The sequence below is a fragment of the Silurus meridionalis genome, chromosome 20 (genome assembly GCF_014805685.1).
Source record: "Silurus meridionalis isolate SWU-2019-XX chromosome 20, ASM1480568v1, whole genome shotgun sequence".
Taxonomy (NCBI): domain Eukaryota; kingdom Metazoa; phylum Chordata; class Actinopteri; order Siluriformes; family Siluridae; genus Silurus; species Silurus meridionalis.
In genome coordinates this window covers 13207508-13224469 of record NC_060903.1, presented here as the reverse complement: position 1 = coordinate 13224469, position 16962 = coordinate 13207508, and the positions used below count along the sequence as shown (strand labels likewise).

Here is a 16962-nt window from a genome sequence, read left to right as displayed (position 1 = left end):
AATTCAATATTTATAAATGGCACCATATATGTATATAGACTATACATTTATGAATAGTGCTGCTTATTTTACAAGAAATGTTCAATATTAAAATTTTAAAACAGATTTTAACGCTTTTCTCAGGTGCAAAATTTTGAATGGCTGTAATAAATGTATTTTTTATGACATTTGGCAGATGCCCTTATCCAGAGCAACTTACACCTTAACAGTTACTCTAAGGGGTTTCATGGCTATCTATTATCAATAGTAACAAATTCATTAGCAAAGTTTAAATGTGGAGGCATCTTGGTGCTGATGGGATTTGAACTCACAACCTTCTGATATGCTAGTTCATCTTCAAATTGTGGAGAATATTTAAATCCCTTGGATTACACCGTGATCAAGAGGGGTTAGTGATTATTTCACATAATTATACATGGCTGCGAAATGGGATAATAAAATACAGGCTGTGATGACCAGGGAACTTAAACTGATGTAACAATCTGGAAAATTCCCCGGATGTACTTTCTGTGAGTAAGAGTCGACTCGCTCGCTTTCCAAACGACTCCTCGTGATACTATACAGTCAAGTATATCTTTAACAAATTCTCATAATTTATACACTTACTACGCTAAATAGAGGTTTCCGTGGCAGTAAAACTGAAATTGAATTATACTAATAGAATAACAGCATCGCATTGCCTACATGTATTTTATTTAAAAAAATGTTATACATGCGAGTCGGCCCAAGGAATCGATTCATTATTGGACGTCACAATATCACTAGCTCACAAGGTTCAAGGTCGGAGAGACACAGCTTGAGTACAGTTGAACGGACTTCGAAAGATATCGAGCTATCGTTAATTTAGACACGTTCAACTTTGGGTTTAAATATTTCTAACGTTTAAAATGCCAAGAGGAAGCCGCAGCCGAACTTCGAGGATGGCTCCCCCCAGGTAAGGCTAACTCTCAACCAACCAACTAGCTAGCTAGCTAGCTAGCATAGTACGACCTAGTTAATATATTTTATAAATATATGTCTCTTACTTTACTCTATATTGTGTGTGTGTACTATGTATATATAAACTAGTACGTAATTAAGAATAAGTAAAAAGCCCAAAACATTAATTACATTATTTTTTTTAAGCTCAAATGCCTTCCACATGTCATATTGTGAATACAAATGGACATCAGGGGCTCCCAAAACTTTATTATATAGTATTTACGAAAACAATCAAGCTTTTTAAACATGATTCAGGGTTAAAAGGCGTAAAAGATTTGAGTATATTGTAATCTTCACCTTCATTAGAAATCTTCAGTCCTATGGCTTTCCATTGGGGTGAAATCTTTTATCTTACTATGTATTAAAGGCAGACCGCAAATAAGAGTGAGAATGGTGTAGTATCTTCTTTTATTTGTTCTTGGAAGCTAATCTTATAAACATTCACCACTTTTAGACATCTGGTTCAGGGATTTATATGGTGCAAATACAGAAGGCAGCAATGATAAAATCTGTTGGGATTCAGTATGGGCTTTAATTGGTTTCTTAAAACCCTAACCGTCAATGATTTCACCACAAAATGGTTCACAGGATGTATTGAGTGGCTAGTTAATATCAAAAGTAACAAATTCGAGAACAAAGGTAAAATGCCAAGCAAAAGAAACAATCCAGGCTTGTGGTTTCAAAGAAAAGGGTCTTTATTTAGCAGAAACAAGTTTAGGCAGTTCCATGAAAGCATCCAAAAATCAACGAACAATCTTTATATACCCTCTCCAACCTGTGCAACACCTCATCCGCCAACAACATCTTTATATAACTAGGTTTGTTCCACTTTACATAAAATAATGAATGCAGGACTCCCCATTCCCTGTTTTTTCTTTTAGGAACATGATGTATTCATGGTCCAGGCTTGTGGGTGACCATCTAACACAAAAAAACACTTTAAACCCTTTTAAGCCTTAAAATTCTTCTGGTACATTTATTACTTTTGAGAAGTCGCTTGTTCCCATTCTTCAGATATGTCTAACATTTGAATCACTTCCTTTGAATATAATCATTTGCCTCCACACCATCAACAGAAGCGCATAATAATGCAAAAGAGTAAAAAATTGCAATAAAGATACGCTGTATTTTAACACTTAGAAATGCTATTTACTGGCACTTTTTTTTATCTGATTGTGGTTTCGGATAAGGAGATTCTGTAGGCACCTACACACGTGTTTTGAGACTGCCCTGAAGTTAATTTTTGGAGATGGGCATCTACAACACTGATGGACATTCTGATTATGGATATACCATGTAGTTGTTTTGTTTATAAACAATGACTTATCTTTCAGCTTTTCTCTGAAAAGGCGGTATTCTCTGAATTAAGTGCAGCTAAGAAAATGCTTGCTTTTTGTTGGCCGCTCTTTAAGCATGCTCACATTGGATGTTTTCTTTCTGTGGCAAAGATGCACAGTGCCAATAAAATAAACTTTTAGAACATGGTTAAGGGCAATTTGTATTGAATACTTTGTGTAAAACTGATTTGTCTTTAAAACCCCTTTACACTATACATGTGAAATGTTATTTGTTTGGTTTTCACATCACCTTTATGATTGGAGTTCAGTTTGTTGCACTTTATCTGTATTGATGTATTTCTACACACATCCCACTGTCTTTTAAAATATGTCTAGGCCAGTAGGTTAAAGTTCGAACTATAAATGCAGCTATTACACATTACATCAGATCTTATGTCTGGTTTATCTATACAATATAGCTTTTCCTCACGTCCCGCACCACCTCCGCCAATGGCCAGAGCAGCACCTCCACCAGCTCCTGCACCAGCCCATGCATCTTCAGTCGCCCCTGTTGCAGCTGCCCCCAGGCAGCCAGGAATGTTTGCTCAGATGGCCAGCACCGCTGCGGGCGTCGCAGTCGGATCCGCGGTGGGGCATACGATTGGCCATGCCATGACGGGCGGCTTCAGCCGTGGAGAAAGCTCAGAGGCTGCCAGGCCTGATGTCACCTATCAGGTTATTGCATAATATACAGAATTAACTTTTATATCATTGTTTTTTGGAACTTCTTTAGTTTTTGTTTGGGCTTTTTCAATGTGCATGCTTGTGTGTGTGTGGGCAATAAATAACACGTACTGAATGAATCCTCCAGGAGCCTTACCAGCCTCAGCCCATGTACCAGCAGGAATCAGTGCAGCAGAATCCCTGTGGCTATGAGATGAAACAGTTCCTCGAATGTGCACAGTCACAGAGCGACCTCAAACTGTGCGAAGGGTTCAGCGAGGTGCTCAAACAATGCCGATTCTCCAATGGTACGTATTTGCGACAGGTGCCAAGTTGTAGATACTGATTTTTGTGTCGTTCACGCAGTTTTATGATCACAGAATGAATCTCTGGTTGTCATCATTATTTAATATAAGTGGTTGCTATATAAGTCTTTCCGTTTTTAGGCTGTGAATGGTCATTTTAATGGCAAAGTAGGTCGTCCTTGAGGGGGAGGGCTGGCTTTCTCTTTCATTTTAATGCATTTAAAAATGTTTACATCATGGACCCTTTGTCAGCATTTTTAGACAGAGGTTACTAGTGAGATCATTGGGATCATTCAGCATGGCTCCATGGTATAAGCACATGTTATGATTTTCACCATTTTTGTGAATGTTCAGTGTGAGCAGTATTCAGAAGACAAGATGTCTCTAGTTCAGTGTTAGCCTGCCATTACCCGGGGGGGAAGAACGTTCTTCCAGTTTTAATATGACTAACAAAGGAAATTTAAAAAAAGTTTACTTTTGCTTTGTGTATGATGAGAGAAATGTGAAATAACTTGTAGTTTTTAGTCATGCAGAGCCTGTCAAAAGTTTGTGACACATGATCTTTTTGTTGATATGCAAGGAACTAGGTAAAAGGAGAAAACACAAAAGTATTAGACATTGAATGATTGAAAGAAATGTCTGTACAAACAAGCCCAATTTATGATATTTTTGGCTCTAAGAGAAGAGTTTATGCAAGTCTGAAGTTGATATCAGCCTGCCTCATACCCCCAAACATGGAGGTGGAAGCTTAATGGTTTGGGAATGTTTGAAGTTTATTCCAGGTGAAAGGAACACAACATGAACATTAAACCAACATGGCCACCATTCCATACTTTAACACTATGCAATTCTCTCTGGACTGAGACTAATTGTAACCAAATTCACCATACAACAAGACAATGACCCGGAACATACGTCTAAGCACGTTTTATATAGAGCAAATATCTGTCTTGAATGTTATCAATCATTGAATCACCTTCCCAGTTACTGCACCTAAATACTGCACTGTTCTGAGACGAACCGGATTGCAAGGTCATAAAGAAATATCCAACTAGTGTTGAACACCTGGGACAAGTTTTACAAGAGGCATGGCAAAGCATTTCAGCTAAATATTTGGAGAAAAAATGTTTAAAGCTGTTCATTCATGCTAAGGGAGGATCAATGAAAATGAAGTTTAACATCTACACATTTATCTGTACACACCTGTAAATGTTCAGACTAGTTTGTTGCATCAAAACACAAGTAAGAAGGATTTCCCTTTTAAAAACAAGACTAGGTACTTTGACAGATGCAGTACATCAGTTCTTTTGGGAGGTATAAAACAAAGCCTGGTTAAAAGTTTGACGCAGACAAACGTTAAATATAACCTTATACTTTATTAGGCGTAGGACCTTATTAGAGCTACGATCTGTGGTGCAAAAGCCAAATTTATTGTTCATGGTGCCCAAATAATATTTAACCAAACAGTGCCTGCCTACACGAGTGATTTCTTTGCGTTTGAGTGACCTAGCAAGCACACCTCACCTTACTTTCACACTAGAGAGCATTGCTTTGGTCAAATATTTTCTTTTGAGGTTTTCAAAAGGTAACTATACCTATTGTTACTTGTGGCTATACACCGTCCAGTTTGTATTAGTTTAGACGACAAACAATTATCTATTAATAGCTTCTTAAGCAAACGTGTTAACCAAGTAAAATAAAGGACTAATCTGTGTGAAAATTAGTTTAGTTTAATGTGGACTAACCTCATTGACAAAATAGCAAAGCCCCTAACTGTAATCGCTTCACAGAGCCACCAACAGCATCGATTTCTGTGCCTTTTTGTTGCACGTTTTCTATCTTAACATAAAAACATGACTACAGTTCCTAAAGTGTGCATTCTTGCACTATGTTTACATACTATTTTTTGACCATGAGTAATTTTACACTAATATGATTTCTCTCTCTCTCTCTCTCTCTTTTTTTTTTTTTTTTTCTCCCCCTTCCTTTGTACAGGTTTGCCCTAAAACTGGATCAGGGACATCGCTTAGGACTATTCTTAATTGACCCACTTACAGAACAAATGCATAAATGCTTTAGAAATGTATAAAAGTTTAAGGCATTTAGTAGGAGGGATGACTTTACTATTTCAAGGTCAATTATGTATTTTGATTTATATATATTGGTTAAATTGCTACAAATGTACACAATAAACCCAATAAACCCTTAAACCACTGTTTTGTCTTTGAAATGGAAAATTATGAGCAAATTTACTCAGTAGGGGTGTGATAGCTGGATGGATGGAAGTCAAGTTTATTTCTATAGCGCTTTTCACAACAGACATTGTCTCAAAGCAGCTTTACAGAATTTAACAGTTAAGGTGAATGATGTGTATTTATCCCTGATGAGCAGCCGTGGTGACTGTGGCAAGAAAAACTCCCTTAGATGTTATGAGGAAGAAATCTTGAGAGGAACCAGACTCAAAAGTGGAATCCATCCTCATTTGTGTGACATCAAGAGTGTGATTATAGTCTTTAAACAATACAGAACACTGGAGAGTGAGAACTAACATGAGCACTGGGATGTAAAATTATGATTGTCTTTTCTACAGTCTTTTACAACCATTTGTGGTTACAAAACTAGGAGCTACTGAGCAACTCATAAAATAGCTCAACATTTGCAATCATCATAAATCCAACACCAGCTTCTCCATGCCAGACTCCTCATGATGTGGGATCCAATTGGCGCTGGTACGTCTTTAGATGGTTTGGGATATATAGGTAGCTAGATTTTTGAGGACCATCCACTGTATAAAGAGAACATCTTTTCACTACAGTCTTCTGATGACTCTTCTGTTGTAGGTGGTGGTGTAAGATGATGGGTGACTCGTATTAAATGAGTTTGAATACAACCAGATTGTTTCTGTTTGGTGTTTCTTAGTCGTTTAGCAAATTCTTTAGCAATGTCTTGCTCTAATTCTCTTCCTCTTCAACAGTGGCTTCTCTTATAGTACCATATTTGCACCACATTTGAAAAGATTCGTTGCAAGTTTTATTTATTGCGATTTAATTGTTTACATTTGTACACATCTGAACATGAAATGTGATTAGAAAATGAGAATTAAAAATGTATTCATTGTTTAATACAATGAATGAAGCAGCGGGGTGTTACCAAGTACATGACACAGAGGTCCTTCTCAATAACTCAGTGTGAGGTGTGTGTGTGCGCGCGCGCAATACAAGCCGCTTTATTTTTGGAGCGTGACATTCTCGCTGCCCTTTCGCGTTTGCGCTCGCGTGTAACCAACCGGAACATAGTGTTATTGCATCATGGACTGACTTGATCGTCGAGGAAAAGCAAAGAATCGGAGGAAACAAAAAATCCACGACGGATGCATCAAGGTATGCGATTTGTTTATTCCACGGATTTGTCGCGAGAGCGTGCCGTGGTGGTGTTACGCGAGTCGGCGTAGTGCGCGATGGAGAATTGCGACCGAGGAGAACAAATGCGTTTGCAATTATGACTCGAATCAGAGCAAAATCTTGGGTATCTGCAAACGAAACCAAACTGTAATACATAATCCTTCGAGCTGATCCTATCAGGGATTCATCCAGTGTGTTAAATATGTAGCCCTAAACAACATCTATACAGGAGATGTTGCCCTTTTAGGGCTTCATATGATACACAGGGTTACAATCGCTCCCTTTGAGACATCTGAGAATGCCATCATGACCCATAAGTGGCACTGTGTGTAGTCTGATATACCTTTTATTTAAATATTTTAATGTAATTGTAACCATACACACTGCAGAAACCCCAGCTGGAGCTTCAGATCCCCAGTGACAGTGAAGAAGAAACATTGGGAGGAGCCAGACACAAAAGGGAACTTATATTGCAACTCTACACCGATCAGCCATAACATTAAAAACACTGACAGGTGCTGCACTGATTCAGGGAGATATATTAGGCAGAAAGGAAATGGACTTCTTGAAGTTGATGTGTTGGAAGTGGGAAAAATGGGCAAGTGGAAAGACCGGAGCGACTTTGACCAGGAACAAATTGTGATGGCTGGATGACTGGGTCATGGCGGATTACAAAACGACAGGTCGTGTAGGGCGTTCCTGGTGTATAGTGGTTAGGATCTACCAAAAATGGTCCAAAGAAGGACCGGTAACAGAGTTATTGGCACCCATGGTTCACTGAAGTGTGTGAAAAGCAGTGGCAGGCCATCAGGACCAGCAAGACCTTTTCAACGTCACATCACGTGTTGCCAGGGCCAAAGGAATCTGCGTTGAATCTTTAGAATCAGCAGTTAGGGCGGCTACAGCTTAAACTACATGTTCCTTCAAGTCTGTGGCTTTAACCAATCAAATGGCAACATCGAGGCAATCTAACCGGCATACAATAACGGCATTTCACAGCCTTTGATTGGATGGTCAGTAAACTCTCAAACTGCACAAGCTAAAATATGATCATGTAGCTTTATTAGCTGTTTTTTTTTTGTTTTTCATTTCACAATGGCTGACAGAGGAGAAGAAATTGGTCGCAGATATTCTTACAAGGATATTTTCCAAAAGGACTTTTCGAGAAAAGCTGGACATCATAAATAAAGCTAAGATAAGCTTTATCATGAACTTTTGCATATTCTTTTTTGTAGAATTTGCAAAAAACAAAACTATTTGCCTTCAGTAAAAAACTCCATGCTTCTGCTAGAGATGATGTATGTGGGCGGTGCAGCTGTGGCTGCAGTGAAAGGAGAGTTGTTGAACTATGTTAATTCAATGTTATGCTTGAGATACCTGTGCTGCAGTGCTCTGTTATACTGCGTTTCTGTCTAATATTGATAGTTTCTATAGCCGTGGCATCATAATGATGGTATTAAGAGCTGGATTGATTCAGATTGAACACAAATGAAGGTCATCTGATGAATCACGTTTTGATTTCATAAATTACCTGTGGAAAAGATTTACCAGGATTTACTATGGCAAGAAGGCAAGCTGGTAAAGCTTGTGCCTGGAAACCCTAGGACCTGTCAATCATGCAGATGTTACTCTGACTGTACCACCTACTGAAACATTGTTGAAAACCTTGACTGTGGGATGTGCCGGACAAACAAATCTGATCTACGGAGGCCCCACCTCACGACTTACAGGACTTGAAGTATCCGATATTAACGTCTTGGTTCCAGTTACCACAGCACACCTTCAGAGGTCTTGTGGAGTTTTGGCAGAACAAGGGGGACAAACACAATATTAAACAGGTGGTTTTAATGTTATGGCTGCTTGGGTTAAGGTATTACACTTCCCCAGCATTATATAGTATATTGAATGAAGGGTCAGCATGAATAGATTGTGAAAGAGTCCTGGAACAAGCAAACGTTACCATTGTTATATACAACATTAGCAGTTATAAAAAAAGGAATTAATGACAATTCCACATTTCTACAGTAACACAAAAATGTTGCCTATACAGTTTATTGCTGTTGTCTGCTCTCATTAAAGTTGCAACGGAGGTTCCTTGGATAAACTGTGGAAACCATCGTCATGACCAAAGACGACGAGATCCCTGACTGGGTGGGAGCTCAGGAGTTCTATGAAAAATATGATCCCAAGGAGATTCTCGGAAGGTAGCAATGATGTGTTTAATCTTCAAAAGTCCATGCACATGATCAAAGTTAATCAAATTCAAATCTAGGTTTTTATTGTTGTTTGTGTTTATATTATTTGTAAAACAATCGGTAAAATACTGATATTTTTATTAGAAAATCTCAGGCACCTGCTTGCATGAAACAATTTTTTTTTATGTAAATGTGAATTTATTAATTTTTTTTATTTAATTATTCATTAAAATAATACGTTTTTTTTTTTTTTTTCACTTTTTCCCCCCAAGATGTTCTAAATTCTTTGTAATCTGTTGTGCAGGGGAGTTAGCAGCGTGGTCCGGCGCTGTGTAAATAAGCGCACAGCTCAGGAATATGCGGTCAAAATCATCGACATAACACCGTCAGATAAAATGACGCCTCAAGAGATTGAGGAAATCAGGGAAGCCACAGTGAAAGAGATCGACATCCTGAGGAAAGTGTGTGGGCACGAGAACATAAGTAAGAATTCTTTCGACATACAAGAATAAGAACAATCATGACACACTTTTTTCATTGACATTTAGAAGCAGAACTTTGTTATATAATAGCAAAAGCTGGCTCATCAAAATCAGCTGACACGAACATCAACACAGCCTGAGGCAAAAGAAGGGTTTTTTTTGCCAGGTTTTTGCAAGGAACCAGAAATATATGAAAGAATGCTCACCTTCTTCCAGTCATGGATCTCTTCTTATTTGCAGCTTCCCTAGCTTGTTCCTCTGTAATTGATGAAAGAGAAACATACTTTTATTGTATGAGGAGATTCCAGCGCAAAGATATAAACAAGTCAAACTCAATGCCAACAACATTGATGCTTCTACCGACACTGTTTCTTGCTAGAAATATTCGTAATATATTCTGCAAACATGAGGGAAGCTGAAGAAATAAAAAATGTTTTTTTCAAAAATGAGTTGTTGGTTACAAAAATATATAGCTTATTATATAGGTTATAGCAAAATACATCCCACAAATGTTCAACCAACAATGGACAAATGGGATTGATGGACATGGACATGGATGAAAAAATGCTGAACTCTTAAGGGTATTTAAAATTGCATTAACCTTACAGTGATCATTTCTAATAAATCCTACAAATACTCAAACAACGCTTGCATAGATATAGCACTAACATAAAATGCTGGAAGGACAGACCTGAAGCCACAATGCCTTCACCTCCACCACTCGGCAGAGACATAAAAATGATAAATAATGAATAATGAATGGAAAAAATAATCTGTATAAAATCTATATATATATATATATATATATATATATATATATATATATATATATATATATATATATATATATACATTTGTGTGGAAAAAGTGTCCTAATTTCTCATTTGTTTGCATGTTTGTCACACTTTAATGTTTCAGATCATCAACCTGTAGCTTTATAACCTTTCCAGACTGCTAGATCTCAATTACTTTCTTTCTCATTTGTTTCTGAATTTCTTTGGATCTCGGCATGATGTTTAGCTTTTGCAGATCTTTTGGTCTACTTTACTTTGTCAGGCAGGTCCTATTTAAGAGATTTCTTGATTGCGAACAGGTGTGGCAATAATCAGGCCTGTGTGTGGCAAGAGAAATTTACCTCAGGTATGATAAACCACAGTTTTAACAGGGGGGGCAAACACTTTTTCACACCGGGCCATGTAGTTTTGGATTGTTCACTTGTGTTATTTTTTACTAATATTAAAATTAGTTTGATGATCTGAAACATTAAAGTGTGACAAACATGCAAAAAAATAAGATATCAGGAAGGGAGCCAACACTTTTTCCACACCACTGTGTATGTATATATATATATATATATATATATATCATTTTTTTTTCGTCTTTCTATAGTACAGCTAAAAGACTGCTATGAGACAAAGGCCTTCTTCTTCTTGGTCTTTGACTTGTGAGTATGTTACTGCCACACTACTAAATACACTTTATATCCAAAATCCTTTAATATATGGCATATGAAATGTCCTGTAAAGACTGTAAAAGAACCTAAAAATGTGATCTTTCTTTTTACTTTTGTACTAACAGGATGAGGAAAGGCGAGCTGTTTGATTATCTCACCGAGAAAGTTACACTGAGTGAGAAAGAGACAAGGTTGGCTATGTTCATGGTTTAAATTTATCTGCATGTCTGGTGGCACAGTATGACAGATTTATTTATTTATTTAACACTTCCTTGTTAGCGGCTAAAACAAAATGGATTATTTAGCGTTTTATTTCCAGCGTCAAGAATTTCTCTAAAAAGGATATCTTCAGAAAATTAAATATTAAATGTAACACACACACACACACACACACACACACACACACACACACACACACACTTGTAATACCCTCTTGGGGTCTAATTTGTGCCAATTTAATTTAATATTTATAATTTAATATTTAAAAAATGTAATCCGTTCAAATGTTGATCACAAATATTGTTAATAATAAAATAATAAAATAATAAAACTCTTGAGTGGCCTGCTATAGAGCTCTGACCTCAACCCTATTAAATACCTTTGGGATGAATTGGAATGCTGATTGCACCCTAGGCTTTTTCATCCTACACCACTACATGATTTCACTATCACCCTTGTTACTAAATGAGCACATATCTCCATAAGTGCACTCCAAAATCTAGTGGAGAATCTTCTGGGAAGAATGATGTTTGAACCACACTAGAATGATGTTTGGACCACACTAACTTTGTATTACCAGGAGTCATACAAAGTTAGTGTGGTCCAAACATCATTCTAGCAAATCCTACAAATTCATACTGCACATACCAGCTAACACTTTACTGTTTGCAGAAAGATTATGCGTGCACTGCTGGAAGTGGTCAGCTTTCTTCACTCACAGAAAATAGTTCACAGAGACCTTAAGCCTGAGAACATCCTCCTGGATGACAACATGAACATCAAACTGACCGATTTTGGCTTTGCGGTACAGATCGCGCCGCATCAGAAGCTCAATGGTAAGATCTTTATGCTTATTTTTACAAATCTGTTGCCTTTCAAGCCATGATATCCAAGGAGATTTTGAAACATGAAAATCATTTTAATGCATCTTTGTTCTGTCAAATGCCCTTTTGTATTTTCCTACATTTTTGCAATTGTTTTTTTTTTTTTTTTGCATACTGATGAACTTACAATAGAAAATAGTAGATGTGATATATGCAAATGTTTGGACACCCTACTAAATCAGTTCTTCTTAACATCTTTTTGCCAGACATTTAAAGCTTAAAAGATCTTTTTGCCAGCTATGAGACTTTCTATACTTGGTTTAGATATTTTTACATTTTCATGCTTCTATTTCTGAGCTATTTAAGTCAGGGGATTGTGCATTCAGTTTGGATTTTGTGTTCAGGTTTGTGACACATTTACTATCAGAAATTATAAGCATTCAATGTAAAATGTATACTGTTTCATCTGTACACAACTCCAAAGCATAATAGATCCATTCCCATGCTTAACAGGTTTGTTTTTTCTTCAAAAATGCTTCTCCTTTTTTTGTCCCCAAACAACTGTTCCTGGTATGGATGCAGGTTTCCTTCTGATGACTTATCTATGTAGACTAATGTTTGATTAAGCAATGCTGAACAGCAATGAACAGAAACACTCCTGTGCCAGCTAAACCTCCCTGCATGCTGTTAGTGTCATATACAGGTTTTGTTTTGCCTGCCTTGGCCAGCATTTGGCCGGTTCTATCGAAAAGTTTTCTTATCATTATAGACCTTGCAGTGAATTCCACAGTTCTCATTTAACATTTTGTAGTAACATTTTGGACAGTAGAAGTTCTTTACTATCGTCTCAAAGCCTTTCCCTGCTTTGTCGTCATCAAATAGTTTTCAGCTGTTAGCGGAGCCCCTGATTGCTGAGTGGTAGCACAAGTGGTGAAAAGTCAGAGAATTTATCATGCTTAGCAATTTTTATTCCTAATTACAGTTTGCCTAATGGGTCCTTTTAGATTATTACGACCTAATGAGTCAATTAAGTTCTGAAATTTGAATGTCTAAGCCTTTTCACATTTTTGATTTTACTTTTTAAACATCTGGGTTCATTAAATATATAAATAACTGCATTGACATTTGCATACATTTTATTTATGTTCTAATTCATTTATCATTTTGATAGTATTTAATTTTTTTTTACTTTATTTTGTATTTTGAGGTTTTAGGAATATTGTTTGTCATCTACTCAGTTATTTATAATAAATGTACTGTTGTTCACTGTAACCTCAGAGGTATGTGGAACACCGGGTTATTTGGCTCCAGAAATCATTGAGTGCTCAATGGATCCTCATCATCCAGGCTATGGCACTGCAGTGGATATGTAAGAAAACTGCACTTCTACTTGCTTTCAAAACACTACTCAACATTATATACAATGGGCAATGAATTTTTATATCCTTTTTTTTTTAGCTTTATATGTTCATTTAAAAGTCCCCTTTTCAAAATGTGCCCTAGAAATAATGATGTAGGGCTCTACAGATGTCATGTTTTTTTTTTCTATCGAATTTTATCTTAAACGAGTTTACTTCTAGGTTATAAGAAGGTAACTAACCTAAAATAACCTGTCGTTGCTGCAGCTGGAGTGCCGGTGTTATCATGTACACACTGCTGGCTGGATCTCCTCCGTTCTGGCACAGGAAACAGATGCTGATGCTGCGTATGATCCTGGCAGGAAACTACCAGTTCACATCGCCAGAGTGGGATGATCGCTCAGACACTGTCAAAGATCTAGTATGTAATGAGCTTGTTAAAGGAGAAAAGGAACACAAACACTCCGGGTTTTGTGCTGAGAATTTAAAAATTGAAATATACTAAATATGCAAGTCAAGTCAAGAAGCTTTTATTGTCATTTTAAAAATATATAGCTGACGCAGTACACAGCAAAATGAGACAACGTTCCTCCAGAACCCTGATGCTACATTAAACAACATAAAGCTACATAACAGAAAACACAGAGCTAAGAACTAGCAACTAGCAAGCAACTAGCAACCTGGTGCAAATAGTTCAAGACAGACACAGGACAGTGTAGGACAAATACACAAAACACAAAATAGTGCCGCCAGTAAACCTACTGTATATTATACAGTGCCGTGTGTAAGAGAGAACTGAGTACAGGAATGTACCTTGTAATTAAACAAAATGTAAACAAAAGGGTTTGTGCAAAACAGCAATAGCAGAATGATGTCAAGAAGTCAAGAAGCTTGTCATTTCAACCATTTATAGCTGACGGTGCTACATACAACAACATATGGAGTATAACTCCAATATCCTTAATTATTATTATTATTTTTTGCTATTATATGGCAACAATTTGCCAACAATTCCAATTATTTCATTATTAATAAATAACCCACCCATTTATAGTTACATTCATTGTTGTGAATTTTTGTTTATTTTTGTGAAGTTAAGCTTGACCTGTTACACATTGCTGTGCACTTTCTTTGCAAGCCTTTCTAGCCTAAAGACTCACTTGGTGTGGAAAACAAACTGATAAAAGTCTCCTAAAAGAAAAGTTAATTAATTTTCTTTGTTACATAATAACACATTCGAAAAATTGTGCTTATTATTCGGCTTAGTTTATGTAACTGCCATACTATCCCCCAGAATTAGCTGTATAGAAATGATAACATTAGAATGGCAACAAAAATATGAATAAACTTATCATTAAAATTGCAGTTGGCACTACTGTCAACACACTCTGTTATTAGGTCCACTGAAAATGAAACAAACCCCAAAATATACACATTTCTTTTTTCAGATTTCCAAAATGTTGGTGGTGAATTCAGAACAACGCTACACAGCCATTGATGCTTTAAATCACCCATTCTTTCAGCAGTATGTTGTCGAGGAGGTGCGGCATTTCAGCCCATACAGGAAGTTTAAGGTGAGTACATTTGAATCAAGTAAACCATATCCAAATCTTCCAGTCTGTTTAGCCAAAAAAGTTGGAGATATGTAAAAAATGCAGTAACTGACAGTTTTGACTGATTTAATATTATCTGGACTTATCTTTTATTATACTTGTTATATGTTGTTTTGAACACACAGGAAGAATAGAATAGAATAGAATAGTGTACTAGGTGTCCAAAATGGATTTTACTTGGAACCTTTTCTAATTAAAAAAACATTTAGTTGTATAATCATTGAATAACCTTTAATACCTTAATACCTAAATGAGTATATAATACCTAAATGACATGTGTGTCATGAACATAAAATATGGATATTGTGTTAAATATTAATTAAAAGTGAAAGTAGCTGTGTCATTACAGTAATTACAGTAAAAATGTATAGTTCATATTTACATGTTGTTAACATATTTCTGTTGAAGGCTAGTATTTTTTATATGAAATCTCATATTCAACATTCCTTCACTGGAAAGTGAACAAATTTTTAGGTTAAAAGTAGAAAGTCTACTAAGCAATCCTTTTATAAATATGATGGGGAATTACGAGGAAAGTTTTGCAAGTTGAAGCTAATATCCACAAGTATCTGGGAGATTTAGGAATTTGTACCGTGAAGACGAAGTATAAAGATCTACATTAAAATGTATTTAAAAGAACAGGTTTTAAGAGTATTTAAAGTAAGTAAGTATTTTAAGAGTATTTTAATTAAATAATTGCACATTTTTTATATATAAGTCTGTATTAAAGTACAATTGCTTTCCACTTCTCTTCCCAGGTCATCTGCATGACCGTCCTTGCTTCAGTGCGCATTTACTGCAACTATCGTCGTGCAAAACCCGTCACCAAAGACGTGATCAAGAGTGATCCCTACGCAGTAAAACCAATTCGCAAACTTATCGATGCCTGTGCATTCAAGATCTATGGACACTGGGTGAAGAAGGGCCAGACACAGAACAGAGCAGCCCTATTCGAGAACAGCCCAAAGGCCATTTTACTGTCTATAGCAGCCGAGGCTGAGAATCCATCGTTGCGTACATGGTAGACAAGATGTCTGATATGAAGGAAAGTAGGGAAGAGTTTGATGGAGAAGGTTACAAATCTTTTTTTTTCTGGAACGTGTTGCTATGCTACATTTCGGGAAAACTGACTTGTAATCGTATTTTGGAATGGCGTATGTGCAAGAATTTTAGTTATAATTTATTTTAAAGTAAGAAGAGCACCTCTGAGATGTACTGTAAATGAAATGCTCTAAATTATTATTACAATTATTTGACATGGAAGTCGAAATATTTGCTTATCTGCAATATGGGTTTCTGCAAAAGGTGCATGTTCAAACCTCATCAATAACCTTTCACATATTCCAGATATGTACAGTGTAGCCAGAAATGGGTGTTTTAACTATATACTCATACAACTATTTGACTTGTTAGATGGAAAGCAAAAGTTGGCATTAATGAAGTACATACGACTTCAAGCGAGTTTTATTTCACCCCTCTTAACTGTCATGAGGCTAATAATAACCTGAATGTTGCACATGGAGCTAAATATTTATATATGAATTTCTGAAAGAATTGTCTGTCTACCAGAATCATCCAGTAGTCTTGTTTTGGGATCCAAAATGCAAGCTGTTGCTAATTGAGCATCAGATTGCCCTTTCTCAAAGTTCTACAAGCATAATGTTGTCTCCCAGTGGTCCAAACACCTTTCTAGTGCTAAATCCTAAAAAGTGTGCTTGTCCTTTATGACATTTTGACATACGTTATCGAGGCGATTCTTCCTGGCAGTTAGGAAATGAAACACATAAAGCATTTCAGACATTTTCTACAACCTTAATTCACATTGTCACAATGGCAAACTGTGAGCAAGGCCTAAACACTCTGAGTTATTGGCTTACGTTTAAATATTTGTTTTCCCATGAATATGTATTAAATTATTCCCAATAGTCTATTCTCTTCATTTTATATTGTTTCTCTAGCTCTATGTATTATCTGTCTATAGTTTAGTTTCTATCCAATCAGATTCCATCACATCACATGTTGCCAGCATCAGATTCTGTGTTGCGCCTTCGCAATCACTAATTGTGGGTGCAACTGTGGTTCCAAATCCATAACAATAAAAGCTGTTGCTTTAGCCCAGGGGTCTCTAATC

The 16962-nt window shown here is 36.5% G+C and overlaps 2 protein-coding genes across 2 annotated transcripts; both read left to right on the top strand.

The window, feature by feature from the left end:
• The first annotated feature begins 552 nt into the window (after positions 1 to 552).
• chchd2 (coiled-coil-helix-coiled-coil-helix domain containing 2) lies at positions 553 to 5496 on the top strand. The gene is made up of 4 exons (XM_046876161.1): positions 553 to 934; positions 2738 to 2993; positions 3130 to 3289; positions 5282 to 5496. Exons 1-4 carry the CDS (start codon positions 888 to 890, stop codon positions 5290 to 5292), a joined length of 474 nt encoding a protein of 157 aa, XP_046732117.1. The 5' UTR covers positions 553 to 887; the 3' UTR covers positions 5293 to 5496.
• A 985-nt stretch (positions 5497 to 6481) lies between these two features.
• Positions 6482 to 16759, top strand: phkg1a (phosphorylase kinase, gamma 1a (muscle)). The gene is made up of 10 exons (XM_046876154.1): positions 6482 to 6666; positions 8767 to 8891; positions 9187 to 9365; positions 10754 to 10808; positions 10943 to 11008; positions 11709 to 11872; positions 13139 to 13229; positions 13486 to 13639; positions 14667 to 14792; positions 15590 to 16759. The coding sequence occupies exons 2-10, from the start codon at positions 8809 to 8811 to the stop codon at positions 15854 to 15856; spliced, it is 1185 nt and encodes a 394-aa protein (XP_046732110.1). The 5' UTR covers positions 6482 to 6666; positions 8767 to 8808; the 3' UTR covers positions 15857 to 16759.
• The last annotated feature ends 203 nt before the right edge of the window (positions 16760 to 16962 follow it).

Excerpts from the sequence above, each read along its gene's own strand:
- chchd2 (XM_046876161.1), top strand. The coding sequence starts at position 888 with ATGCCAAGAGGAAGCCGCAGCCGAACTTCGAGGATGGCTCCCCCCAG. Across the intron at positions 935-2,737 it reads TCGAGGATGGCTCCCCCCAG|CTTTTCCTCACGTCCCGCAC; the intron begins GTAAGGCTAACT and ends TATACAATATAG. Across the intron at positions 2,994-3,129 it reads GGCCTGATGTCACCTATCAG|GAGCCTTACCAGCCTCAGCC; the intron begins GTTATTGCATAA and ends TGAATCCTCCAG.
- phkg1a (XM_046876154.1), top strand. The coding sequence starts at position 8,809 with ATGACCAAAGACGACGAGATCCCTGACTGGGTGGGAGCTCAGGAGTTC. Across the intron at positions 11,009-11,708 it reads CTGAGTGAGAAAGAGACAAG|AAAGATTATGCGTGCACTGC; the intron begins GTTGGCTATGTT and ends TACTGTTTGCAG. Across the intron at positions 13,640-14,666 it reads CAGACACTGTCAAAGATCTA|ATTTCCAAAATGTTGGTGGT; the intron begins GTATGTAATGAG and ends TTCTTTTTTCAG.